The 12,755-nt window shown below is 36.7% G+C and overlaps 1 protein-coding gene across 2 annotated transcripts; it reads right to left on the bottom strand.

Moving 5' to 3' along the window:
- Positions 1-3,512: 3,512 nt before the first annotated feature.
- Positions 3,513-4,988, bottom strand: LOC122006094 (caffeic acid 3-O-methyltransferase-like). 2 transcript variants are annotated; one of them, XM_042561441.1, is made up of 4 exons: positions 4,555-4,983; positions 4,460-4,486; positions 4,019-4,394; positions 3,513-3,947 (listed from the first exon to the last, which is right to left on the bottom strand). In XM_042561441.1, exons 1-4 carry the CDS (start codon positions 4,941-4,943, stop codon positions 3,648-3,650), a joined length of 1,092 nt encoding a protein of 363 aa, XP_042417375.1. In that variant the 5' UTR covers positions 4,944-4,983; the 3' UTR covers positions 3,513-3,647. The 2 variants fall into 2 exon arrangements, with proteins under 2 accessions (XP_042417375.1, XP_042417376.1); XM_042561442.1 differs by lacking the exon at positions 4,460-4,486 and having other exon boundaries at positions 4,555-4,988.
- Positions 4,989-12,755: the final 7,767 nt, after the last annotated feature.

The following is a 12,755-nucleotide window of genomic DNA, read 5'->3' as shown; positions in this document are numbered from 1 at the left end:
ATCAAATGTCATTCTTATGAATTTGTTGAACACTATAAAGCTCAACTTATTGTCAAAGGTTTTCATCAACATCCTAGGATTGATTTACGTGATACCTTCAGCCTTGTTGTTAAGCCAGTCACTATTCGCACTATCTTGAGTCTTGTTGTGCAACATTGTTGGCCCTTACGATAAATTGATGTAAATAATGCTTTTCTTCATGGCTCCTTGGATGAAGAGATTTTTATAGCCCAACCCCTAGGATTTCTTGATCGCAACTATCCCACCTATGTTTGCTAGTTAAATAAGGGCATTTATGGTCTTAAGCAGACACATCATGCTTGGTTTTAGGAGTTGCACAAATATCTCCTTCACCTTGGTTTTTCAAACTCTCAATTTGATGCTTCTCTCTTTATTCTACATCTCCAGGGGAACACTATATATTTTTTTTGTATATATTGATGATTTAATTCTTATAGGTAGTCACGCGCCTCTCATTGATGATATTGTTAAATAACTTACATCACATTTTTCTATCAAAGACTTGGGACGTTTGTCATATTTTCTTGGTATTGAAGTTCTTCCTTGTTCTTATAGGCTAGTACTATCTCAATGACATTATGCACTTGATCTTCTCACTCAGTTCAACATGCTTAATTCGAAGCTTGTGCAAACGCCTCTTGTGACCACTATTACGTTATCTCTTCATGATGGTGTTGCTCCCATATATGTCGCTCAATACAAGCAAGCCATGGGCAGTCTTCAATACCTGCTTATCACTCATTCTGATCTTGCCTTTGCTGTTAATCAGCTCTCCTAGTTTATGCACGCTCCTTCCGAACACCATTGGGGTGTGGTTAAGCGTCTGTTTTGCTATTTCCATAGTACTCTTAGATTGGTCTTTATATTTTCCCTAAGACCTCACTATCTCTTTAGGGTTTTATTGATGCTGATTGGGGTGACAATCCTGATAACCGATGTTCCACTAAGGTATATATTATCTTCCTTGGCTCCAATTCGATATCTTGGAGCTCTAAGAAATAAAAATCCATTGCTCGGTCCTCTACGGAAGCTAGATATCGAGCCATTACATCCAGTGCTATAGAAATCCCTTGGATTTGTTCTCTTCTTTAAGAACTGCATATTCTTATTTCTCCTATAAGCCACCTATCTATGTGCTAATCAAATTTTTCACTCTCATACAAAGCATAGCCTTGGACTACCTTTTTATTCATGAACTTATCCAAGGTGCAAAGCTATGTATTGCTCATGTTTTGTCAGGAGATCAACTTGCTGATGATCTGACCAAGTCATTATCTAGCGTTTGCCTTCGCAGTTTGATATTCAAGATTGATGTTTCTCTAGAACCACCATCTTGAGATGGGCATATTCGTGAAGATTTATGCAGATTTTCATTAATTTAATTGTTAGCTAGTTGATTTTATTCCTTGTAAATAGTTGTCTAAATTAGGATTCTATTTATGCCTATCTTTATGAAAACAATTATATATAATTTTACCATTGTGATTAATAATATGTATTGTATCTCAAAGTCTCTTATCATGTACACGTTTAGTTCGCTACGACAACCTGTGTTAAGTTGTAATCGTGGGTTCACTATTTTATCCTTGGAAATAGATGTGTGACCTCGTAACATCGTTGAAGGAGACAAATCTATTTTAAAGAAACTACATTACTACATAACCCAACTTCTTAATTCCTACTCGATTGATGCAACTCACACAACCCACTCGAACTCAAGAAGTTGATGGACCTCGGATTTATTCCTGATCACTTAGCATGCCTCCCAAGCACTCAGCTTCTTTTGCCGAGCACTTGCCGATTCGGCATCTTCTTCCTAACTCAACACTTGATGGTAGTAGGTGTCCCACTCAGGAACACTTTGCTTCGCTTTGCTTCTCCCACTCTGGCCCGGGAAGCATACAAAAAGAATAACAAAGTCCCAAAAGAACTCGGATAACCTCGGTGCTCGGTCTAATCATCCCAAACCGACAATTTAAGTTTTTCCGTTCAAGCCATCTATAAATAAATCTGAATTATTTGATTGTAATTTCAATTGACTACGTTTAAGATATGAATTAGAGGGATTTAATGCTAAATCATGCATTTTATTTAGCAGTTTGTTTCGAATATATTTTTTTTTCATGATTCACTTGGAATAAATTCAAAATACAATTTATACCCACTGAAAAAGTCTATTTATTTATTTATTTATTTATTTTTAATTGAATTAACGGCCTTCTTCCCAATTTGCTCCTGGGATAAATCACGGAATCGGCTTCTATTTGGCGGTCAGCTTTACGGAATCAGCTTCTTCCTAATTTACTTCATCAATTTCGTTTTAAGATTCTAGGCGATTCGATTGTTCTACTTTAGTGTTGAGTTTATCATATTTTTGAATTTTCATAACTATTCTACGTGAATCAATAGATTATTCTTTGCTACTGCACGCTTTCACAATATTAAATTTTGGACTATTCTGTTAATCCTTTGTTATTATGAACTTTCACAATATTAGTATTTTCTAATTATTCTATGTGAATCAATGAGTTAATTATTAGATAGTCTTCTTTTAATTGTTCTATCGAATAAATTCGGAATATAATTTATACATTTAGATAGTCTTCTTTTAATGCATGAAAATGACGATGAGGATGGAATTTGCTTTCCGTTTACTTGATTTGAAAAACAAAATGAAGATCAAATATATATGAAATTATAATAAAATAAGATTGTAAATAAATCAAACGTATAGAAGTAAATTTAATATTCAACCTATAAGATTATTTATATTTAGTTGTAATTAAATCAATAAATTTGAATATATATAGTTTGTTATGAATAAAAATTATTAAATTATAGATAATGTTATAAATAGATTAAAAAAAACTTTGAAAATGAATAAATTAAATAATTTAAAAAGTTTTAAACAATTAAACAAACTCAAATTTAAAACTCAATAACATCTGGATATAATAAATTTACTCATAAAAAAAATCAACTCCTGTTTGAAATTAAGCATTTGTTATCGTTTCAAACATAAAACTTATCTCAATTTGACTTCTTTACAATCCTACAACCAAATGTGCATTTCAGACCTGTAAAGCTCAAGACGATTCATTTCGGCTGTATTTAGTTTTCTGTCATTTATCGTATACGCGATATGAACAGAAAACTTGTGGATAGAAATAATAACAACTTCATTTTCTCTACCGACGCAGCAATAATAATGTAGAATCGACCTTCTTTTAGTCCAGACAAAAATGTTTGTCCAGACTCAATGATGTATAATGCTGAGCAATCAGACCTTGGCTTGTGCAATGAACTGAGCAAAATAAGGGACTCCTTTGTAGCTGATGTTGATCTGGTCTCTGCAGAGGAAAAGAAAGAAATGTCTCTCATCTAATTTCAGATCTCTGTCTCAATGTCTGAGTTGATGAAGTCTGCTTGATTCTTAAAGAATCTAATAATGATAATTGAAGCCTGGTGTTTCTTAAACAGAAATCTAATAATATTAGAAAGCAATCACTCTGTTCAATTAAATGTTCAAAACAAACTATTTTAGCAAATATTAAATCCCCCAAATCCATTTCTTAAACACTCATGATAATCCATGGAATTCTTATTCGAAGCAATAACTAATCTAGCTACTTGATGAACTCCAATAGCCAAGTGCCGGCGAACACAGGAAGGGCGTTGAATCCATGGAAACCTGCTTCCTTCGCCAGGGCCCTGAACTCCTCCTCTGTTCTTTCTTTTCCGCCCACGTTGTAGGCCGCCATGCACAGGTCCAACTGGAAAATGGATTTGGCTTCCGGCGTCGCCTCCGGCACAGCCGGAAGAACGTACTCCACCACCACCACTCTGCCTTTCTCTGCCGGCAGCGCCTTCCAGCAGTTCTTTAGTATCTTCACGCAGTGCTCGTCGCTCCAATCATGAAGAATCCACTGCAATTGTTCAACTGTTTGTGGATCACTATCGGAAATCATTATGCGTTATCAGTGTTGAATTGGTTGACCTTTAACATGATGGCGTCGCCGGCGGGAACGGCTTCGAACATGTCTCCGCCGCGGTGCTCCACTCGGGTGAGGGCCGGCGCGTCAGCGACGACGTGAGGGAGGTCGAAGTTGATGCCGTGGACTTGGGGGTAGAAGGAGGTGATGAGCCGGAGATTGCTGCCGGTGTTTCCGCCGACGTCGACGAGCACCTGCACGTCGGCGAAGCCATCGTAGCAGCGCAGTATGTTGTTCATCACGAGCGTGGAGACGCCCTTCATCGCGTCGTTGAACACCTTGTTGAACCGCCTGTCGCCGCCTTGGTACTCGAACGTCGTCATGCCGTGCGCCGCCATCACCGGGTGGCCGCCGTTCAAGATGGAGTCCGTCAAATAGCGCCTGAAAATCCCCTCGGAAATTTGGAAATTATTTTTTAGCTTTAAATTTAAAATTTTGTTTTTTACTTTGTAAAGTTTGTTGAACGGAACCGCCTGTGAAAAGAGATTCAGAAAAATGAGAGTAAGAAAAATGAAAATTTTCTGCAAATTATATATCGCACCACGTGTCGATCATGACTTGATCCTGATGAAGCAGAACTATATTGGCCACCGTGCCGTCGTCGTCGTTTTGGACCAAGTACTTGCAAATGGGAGCGGCGGAGTACTTCCGGCGGCCACCGTCCGCGAGGCAGCGGACTACGTCGTTTGCAGCGAGCAGGCGGAGGATGCGCTCGACCATGTCCGCGGCCGACGGATTGGTGGTCGGCAAGCGGGCGGCGAGCTCCTCAGAGCTCAGCGAGGCCGTCGGTCCGGTTTGGACCAGCATCTCGAGGAGGCCGAGCTCGATGGCCGTCTTGAGAACCATGGGAAGGACGGCGGCGCAGGAGAGCTGGAACGCTCGGGAGCACTCCTGCTCCTCCTCCTCCGGCGACAGCTGCGGCGGGGCCATGGGACGAAACAGAGCAATCACGAGAGCGACTATTGAACCTATCTAACTTTCATTAATACTTAAATCACACGTTATATTTTTTATATTTATTAAATCAGTATTTTACAAAAATATCTTGTATTTTATATTATTTTTTGAATTAGATATCTAATTTTTTTTAAATCGGACTAATTGTAGATAAAACTCAAGACGCAATTGTACATTAACTCTGGTTTAGATTGATTTAGGGTTTTAGGTGAAGGCCATTAATAAGTTTTAGTTAGTCAAAACTTATTAATGATAGTACAATATTTAAATTTTAAAAATATCTCGTTGGGCGTTGAATTGGCATAATTGATACATATATAGATGATTGTTTAATAGGTTTTGGAATTAATTCTTAGCGAGTGCCTGTCGATGGAAAGGACCTATGTATTAGAATAAATGCCCCCTATAATTTTATACCCTTCTAAATAGTGTGAGGTCTATCTGAAGGGACAGTTAAGGTAACAACTTCCAGCTCAGATCTTTTGGTCCACGTTTTGTAGATTAGAAGATCCGTGCTCAACAACTTCACATTTTGCTCCAACTAATGGTTATACAATGTCTAAATTTTAATTTTTTTATTAAGAATCTAAACTTTTTATTAACTAATTCTGAGGAAGCTCAAAATAAAATTATATTAATGTTCCTTTTATACTGAAAATAATTTTAAGATTTATTAATAATTTTTTTTATTATTTTTTATATAAAAATATGATTACAATGATTCTCTTTAGTCTCACATTTTAGGATTGACAACACCATAAGTGGAGAAATTTCTATAGATATTTTAGGTCGATGATTTTAAAAAATATATCTTTCTCAATTTTTTTTTTAACTAAAATCAAATATTATATGTATTTCTGTATACATCTGGCATACCCATACTAAATTTAATTTATAGACTTATATATAAAATCAGAATTTAGGAAAGAAATGAGCGAACCAACCTTTTATGATTTTTTTTAAAAACAATGCTTTGATAATTTAGTAAAAGACACCTTGTTTATTTAACCCTTGAACCATATTAATTTGACAACTCCTGTCCATCTCCTAACGCTCCTCTATGGTCGAATCTGAAGAACACATTTGTAGCTTTTACATGTCTATTATTTTTTGTTCTCTTCGGCGCCAAATAAGTTTTTCATCCATCTAAATAAATTGAGAACCACTTAAAGAATCTTATTCAAGTTAACCAATATTTTTAAATTTATTATTCCACTTGAGAAAAAGTTTTACAATACCGAATTCAAATTTTAATATCTAACTAATTATTTATTTAAAGGATCTAGTCGCTACATCAAAGCCCCAAAAGTACCTATCTATCATTCATTGTACAATGCCTATGATTCATTTGTAATTTTTACATGTCTATGATGGTGTAATCGGACTTGGCCCCAACCCCTGTTCACGTCAAACGACCCAATTGGTCATTTTCATCAACTTTTATTAATATTAGTGTGTCGTACACACGTGTTGCATGTGTAATATAATAATATATAAATTATTTGAGTATTTGAAAATTTGAATTGTTTGAATTTTCTAATATCACCCTTATAAACCAAGAATTAACGTGTGTAATATAATAATATATAAATTATTTGGGTATTTGAAAATTTGAATGGTTTGGATTTTCTAGTATCACCCTTATAAATCAAGAATTAATTATTTGGGTAAGATTCGTCAAACCCATATAATAGTAACTACTGTAACGGACTTCCCTATGTAAAAAAAATATTTTATTTTAATATTATACTTGTTTTAGTAAAAAAAAACTAAGAAAAGTATATTTTTTAACATCGTCGGCCTAAAATATTTATAGAAGCTTCTTTCATCCTAGTATTGTCAATTCTAAGATGTGGGACTAAAGAGAACTATATTTTTTTTATATAAAACAATCAGAGAAAAATTCATAATAATATGTCACAGCCGAATCTTGAACTCTACATCACATGTTTCGCTTGTGGAATTACTAATAAACCTTGGAATTATTTTTAATGTAAATAGAAAAAAAGACATTAATGTAAATGTATTTTAGGTTTCATCAAAATTAGTTAATAAAGAGGAAGATTTTTAATAAAATAGTAAAATTTAAATCACACATCACACTTTTATATTTATTAAATCATACACCTGTCTTCTAAGATGCTCCTCCCTTTGTACCCTCACTCATCTGGGACAATTTGAAATAATTTGGATTAAAATTCACTAATGATTTTAATAATTAATTTAAATAAAGAATGATATTTTTCTAGGAGCTTCCTAAGTCTTATCCAATTTTAAATTTTGAAATATGTACTACGATTAGTGAGTTTATATATATATATATATATATATATATATAGATGTGGACATTTCTTAGCTCCTCCACTAACCTCACTTCCCTCACTCTATATATATATATATATATATATATATATATATATATATATATATATATATATATATATATATATATATATATATATGATGGGATATTGGATATAATTATATATGTGAGGGGAGTTTATTTGTCCACTACATCCCTCACTACGATCACTTCATTTTGGAGAAAACGTGAGCCACGTGTGTTTTTTTTATCCATGGAGAGAACTAATTTTTAGTGTTGCTTCTTCAGTGGAGTGCTGAGGAGTGAAGTTTTAATTTTTCTTCCTTGGAAAATCTTCGGTGGCCACCTCAATGCATCTTTTTTGAGAGAGTTCGAACAGTAATTTTTGCAGAATTCATACAACAAGTTATTCATCTTTTCATTTAGGAAAATTCGGTAGCCCCTCCTAAAGAATTTTGGAATGTATAGCCTCTTGCTCAGGGTTATTAGACAACCTCTTGTAAAGAGGTAATTGGATAGCCCCTTTCTCATTTTTGAGGAAGATATTTCGATCGTCATGATGAAAAATGACACTTGATCTTTAGTACGGTCAGATGTTGGAAAGTGGACTTCAATCGTGAATCAGATTAGACGAAAGAAGTACGAACTCATGACAAATAACGAAAAACTATTCTGCTAAATCCAGAATAGCTGGATCCATGATCCATCCCCAAACACAAGTTGTTGGAAGGTATATTTTTCTCTTATACTTTGATTCATATGTAAATTGATGCATGTGTTAATAATTTTATTTATGTTATGCATAAATGATCTAACATGTTTATTTTACATAGTTTAGTATATTTAAATAAAATGATTAAATTAGTATTATATGAATCAATCATATGATAGTTTATCTTTGTTATATTTTTAGTGTAGGATCGAGACGTGCTAGATGGAGGGATGAATAACACTCGTGATTTTTTCACCTTTTCGCAAAGCAAAGAATGAAATGCAGCGGAAAATAAAAAACACAATCACAAACACAAGTAGAATTTACTTGGTTTGGAGCCTATGACGACTCCTACTCCAAAACTCGCGATCGTTAATCGCTTTCGTTGGGCAACCACTATAAATTCGGAAGGTTACAAGAATGATTACACTTTGAATATAAGTAACTTAACAAAAAAAGACAATACCAACTACTTGGAAAGATGGATCTTTTACGTAGTTGTCATCGGAGTAGAGTTACGACATCATAGAGATCTTTTTGGAGCAGAACGCAAAAGTTGAAGATGCTTGGAATTTGTTGTGTAGAAGTGCTCGGCTGAAACCTCCTTTTATAGTTAAGTTGAACTTGATCTAGATTCACTGATCTTGGGATCATGCTGTTGGACCGTGAGATTTGATAGAGGGGGGGGGGGGTGAATATCGATAAACAAAATCGTTCGGGAAAGGTTATGCGCGGCGGAAATAAAAGGACAATGCTAACACAAGCTGGTTTTACTTGGTTCGGAGCTTGTGTCGACTCCTACTCCAAGGCTCGCACACAAGGGTACTTTCGGTGGGCAATCACTAGCAGTTCGCAAATTGTTATAAATTAAAGTACAGGAATGCTAATGGAAATAAAGCAAATATCGACAAGAATTTAAGTAAAAAGAGAAGGAGCGTGTTGTCGGAGCTTTGTTAGCGTCGTAGGAGCGCAGAGCAGCAGAGCAAGCAGTAGAAGACTTTCTTTCAGTTGTTGTTTTGAAGCTCCCCTCTGACCCTCCTTTTATATGAGGCTCGGGGCGCCCCGGATCCCTTCCGGGCGCCCTGGTGGGACGTGGCAGGTCCAACTAGCAAGCTCCACGTGACGACGCGCGAGTTTGGATGAAATTTGCCTCCCGGGCGCCCGGACCCTATTTTCCCACAGAATCCGTCCTGCAAGACAAACGTTAGTCCAGAGGTAAATAATAAGTATACCCTGCAAAATAGTTTGTTAGCATAGTTATATAGATAAACAAAAAAGAATATGACTTAGATTCCGTCTTTCCGAGACCGGAATCTAGTCACGATCTCAACTTAGATATCCGAAATGGATCTAAGCCGGATCGACGCCTAATGTTCCCTTCCCGGGAACGCGTCCTCACAGTCACTCCCCTCTAGTGACTTACCTTACTTACCTGCCAGATGTCCGGTCAGCCCTTCGACCCGTCTGGACTTCTCGCCAAGCGTCCGGTCAGCCCGTCGACCCACTTGGACTTCTCGCCAGCTATCCGGTCAGCCCATCGACCTAGCTGGACTTCTCGCCAAGCGTCCGGTCAGCCCGTCGACCCGCTTGGACTTCGTGCCAGACATCCGGTCAACCCGTCGACCTGTCTGGACTTCGTCTGCACACTCGGTCAGAGTGTTAGATCATAACAAACCTAACTTAACCTGATTTTTCATTCATCAAAACCTGAGTTAGACCGTTAGTGCTAACTACACCAACAATCTCCCCCTTTTTGATGGAATGACAACCTGGTTAAGTTAGTAAAAAAATGTGCGAATAAAAGAGTTTAAACATTTTGTTCTAGTATGAGGTTTAAGTTAGTTTTTCTAACTTAACCACATATCCCTCCCCCTTTGGCATTCATCAAATAAGGAAGACAAATTAACCATTCAACAATACAGAATGTATAAAAACTGTAGGAAATTATGTTAGGTTAACTTGGGGGAGTAATTTAGCTTTGTTTCTTAACTTTTGAAAAATAACTTAGTATATTTTGAGTAAAAATAATTTTTTCAATATTAAATGGATTTGCAAACTCAAAGAGTAAAAAGCTAGTTCATAAGTATCCAAGTTTGAATTTTCAAAATAAACATGAGTTTTTAAGACCAAAATTTCAAGGTTTAAAATTTTCAAAATCAGTTTTAAAAATCAGTTAAAAAAACTTATTTTTTAGAGGCAAGTAAAAAAAAACTTAAGCATAAGTTTCCAGATCTAACTCGATTTTTCAAAACTGAGTTAAAACTAAATCTAAATTTAGTTTTTAAAAACTAATTAAAATTTATTTTTCAAGTCTAAGTTTGTAAAATCCAGATTTTCAAAATGAGGTGAAGTTTAATTTTCAAATCAAACTTTAAAGCTAGATCCAATTCTTGAAATTTTCAAGTTGAGCTAGTAAAGTTAAAACACCTTTTTAAACATAAGTTTTATAAAGCTAATTTTGCAAAAGTAATATATTCAAAACCAAGTTTATTAGATTTTACTAAGATGAGTCAGATTAGTTAAATAGATTTAAAGTATTTATTAAGAAAGTATTTTTTTTAATTATAGTAAAGGAGAAATAAATGTGAGACTAATTAATCCTCCCCCTGAACCTGACATCTAAAATAGTTGTCTAACCAATTAGTTACTTACTGACTATCAGAAGATGGCAGTTTTCACTTGGTTAGTCAAGTTAAGTTTAATGTGATCAGTTAGTGGTTGACTAAACTGAAATAACTTAACTTGATTAATGTAGGTTTTGTATTTAACGCCCAGACTTATATCGATGCACTGACATAAGCATCTTAAGTCCAGGCAATTGACCTATACATCTCACCCCTTTCTAAGGTTTGTCAATCACAAGCAAGGTAATCCTAGGGTGTTGGTGAGATGCTCAAATACTAGTCCTGGGGGTACATGATTTCTAAGAGGATTTTTCTAGTCTAAGGCTAAAGTTATTTTGAAATTCTAAAAGTTGGAAGGTTTTTTTTTTTTAAAACAAATGAAAGCAAAATTTAACCTAGAATTTAAAACAGTCAATTTGAAAGAAATTTTGAATTTTGAAAATCCTAATCTATTAAAGTATAGTATGACCACTCAGATTTGAAAAGGAAAATTAGTAGAATAATATGTACTACAAACAGTTGTAATAGTTTCATAACAATGCTACATAATAATCATGACTACTGAGATGATGACGGAGGTGGTCCGGAACCCATCGACCGAAGGAGTGCCAATATCTCGGTGTGACAAGCCCGGTCGTCCTCTCGTATATCCCATCGTAGGTCGGAGATCTCCTGCCGCACATCTCGTCATAAATCAGAGACCTCCTGTCGCACCTCTCGTCGAAGATCTGAGATCTCTCGTCGTATATCTCGGTGGAACTCGGAGGACTCGTGCTGGAGGCTCGACATGGCTCTCTCTAGCCCTGATACTCGATCGGCTAGAGTGCGAGGAGCGGGACGTGGGGCTTGAGCTGGTGCTGGGGTAGGAGCAGCCTCGTCAGGAAAGAGTGTGAGAAAGAACTCATCGGCCTCCTCCTGCTGTGCGTCTGGGTCAGGCTGGTGTTGTGCCTCCCTCTGCCAGGTCATGATGCCCTCATCATCTATATGAATACTAGCTAGGGAAAAGTTCCTAGCTACTATAATGTCAAACTCGGTCATATAGAGGATATCACCTATGGTAACATCAATGCCCAAAGATGACATATATGCTGTCAGAATGTGACAGTAGGGCATATGAACTCGCCCACTCGTCACATATCCGGCCGAGTAAATGATAGTGGAAAAGATATGCAGGCTAATGTCAATATCTAGCCTATGACACAGAGCATAGAGGAGAAAGGAGTGGAATGGGCGCATTATCGCAATGTCGCGAGTGCTCAGAGGTAGAATGCAAAAGACTAAGACCCTATACAGGACGTAGTCCTGGACTCGAAGGGTAACTGACCTAAACTGGGCCACTGTGGGTACTCGCTCGCCCCCGAAAAAATACGAATAAATTGTATCAAGAGTGATGTGCGAGTAGGGATCTCCAAAGGGTAGGTCCCTGGGAGGATAGCACTGAAAGAGACAGGTAGACTCTCGTAACTCCAAAAACTCTCGGATGGCAGTGGGGGACAACGTGATATCAGTCCCAGCTGCCCTAGTAGTATAAGTAAAGTCATCTATTTTTACTAGGTTGTTATAAAATTCTGCACACAGGCTAATGTTTACTGAGCTAGTACATTCAACAAGGTTCTGAAGGTTGTAGTGGTTGATGGTCTCCATAGCTGGAATGCAAGAGCATAAAAAGAACGCTTTATCTATACATTTGGTCCTAATGGCCATGTAGATGGTTGACTCAAACTTAATCCTAAGCTCATCAGTGGGAAACCTAGGATCAATACTGGGAGTAGAGGGCCCAGTACCAGATTTAGAACGTTTCCTAAATAAAATAATACTAATTAACGAAAAATAAACAGACAATAATAACCTTTAAATAGAAGACAAGAGTTTTACCGAAGAGCCATTGCTAAAACAAATTTAGAACTGACGACCTCGGTTGATTCGCGAGTGTGTATTAACCGCAGAACGAGAGAAAATTTTAATTTTGAATGCTTTCGCAATAAAGCTTGGAGAAAGCTTTGAAGGAAAGCTTGGAGGTGCAAAGGGATGGGGCGCCCTGCCCCCTATATATAGGGGAGTCCGGGCGCCCGGACCTGTTCCGAGCGCCCGGGGTTAAGTGGGGCGGGGCGCTCGGATCCCCTCCG

Source organism: Zingiber officinale, chromosome 7B (assembly GCF_018446385.1).
Source record: "Zingiber officinale cultivar Zhangliang chromosome 7B, Zo_v1.1, whole genome shotgun sequence".
NCBI lineage: Eukaryota > Viridiplantae > Streptophyta > Magnoliopsida > Zingiberales > Zingiberaceae > Zingiber > Zingiber officinale.
This window is presented reverse-complemented; position numbering and strand designations above follow the sequence as displayed.

What these genes read in the sequence shown, in the direction of transcription:
- LOC122006094 (XM_042561441.1), bottom strand. Translation starts at nt 4,943, where the DNA reads ATGGCCCCGCCGCAGCTGTCGCCGGAGGAGGAGGAGCAGGAGTGCTCC. An exon ending in CGTTCAACAAACTTTACAAA is followed by an intron (nt 4,395 to 4,459) that starts GTAAAAAACAAA and finishes GGGGATTTTCAG; the next exon opens with GCGCTATTTGACGGACTCCA. An exon ending in GCGACGCCATCATGTTAAAG is followed by an intron (nt 3,948 to 4,018) that starts GTCAACCAATTC and finishes GAACAATTGCAG; the next exon opens with TGGATTCTTCATGATTGGAG.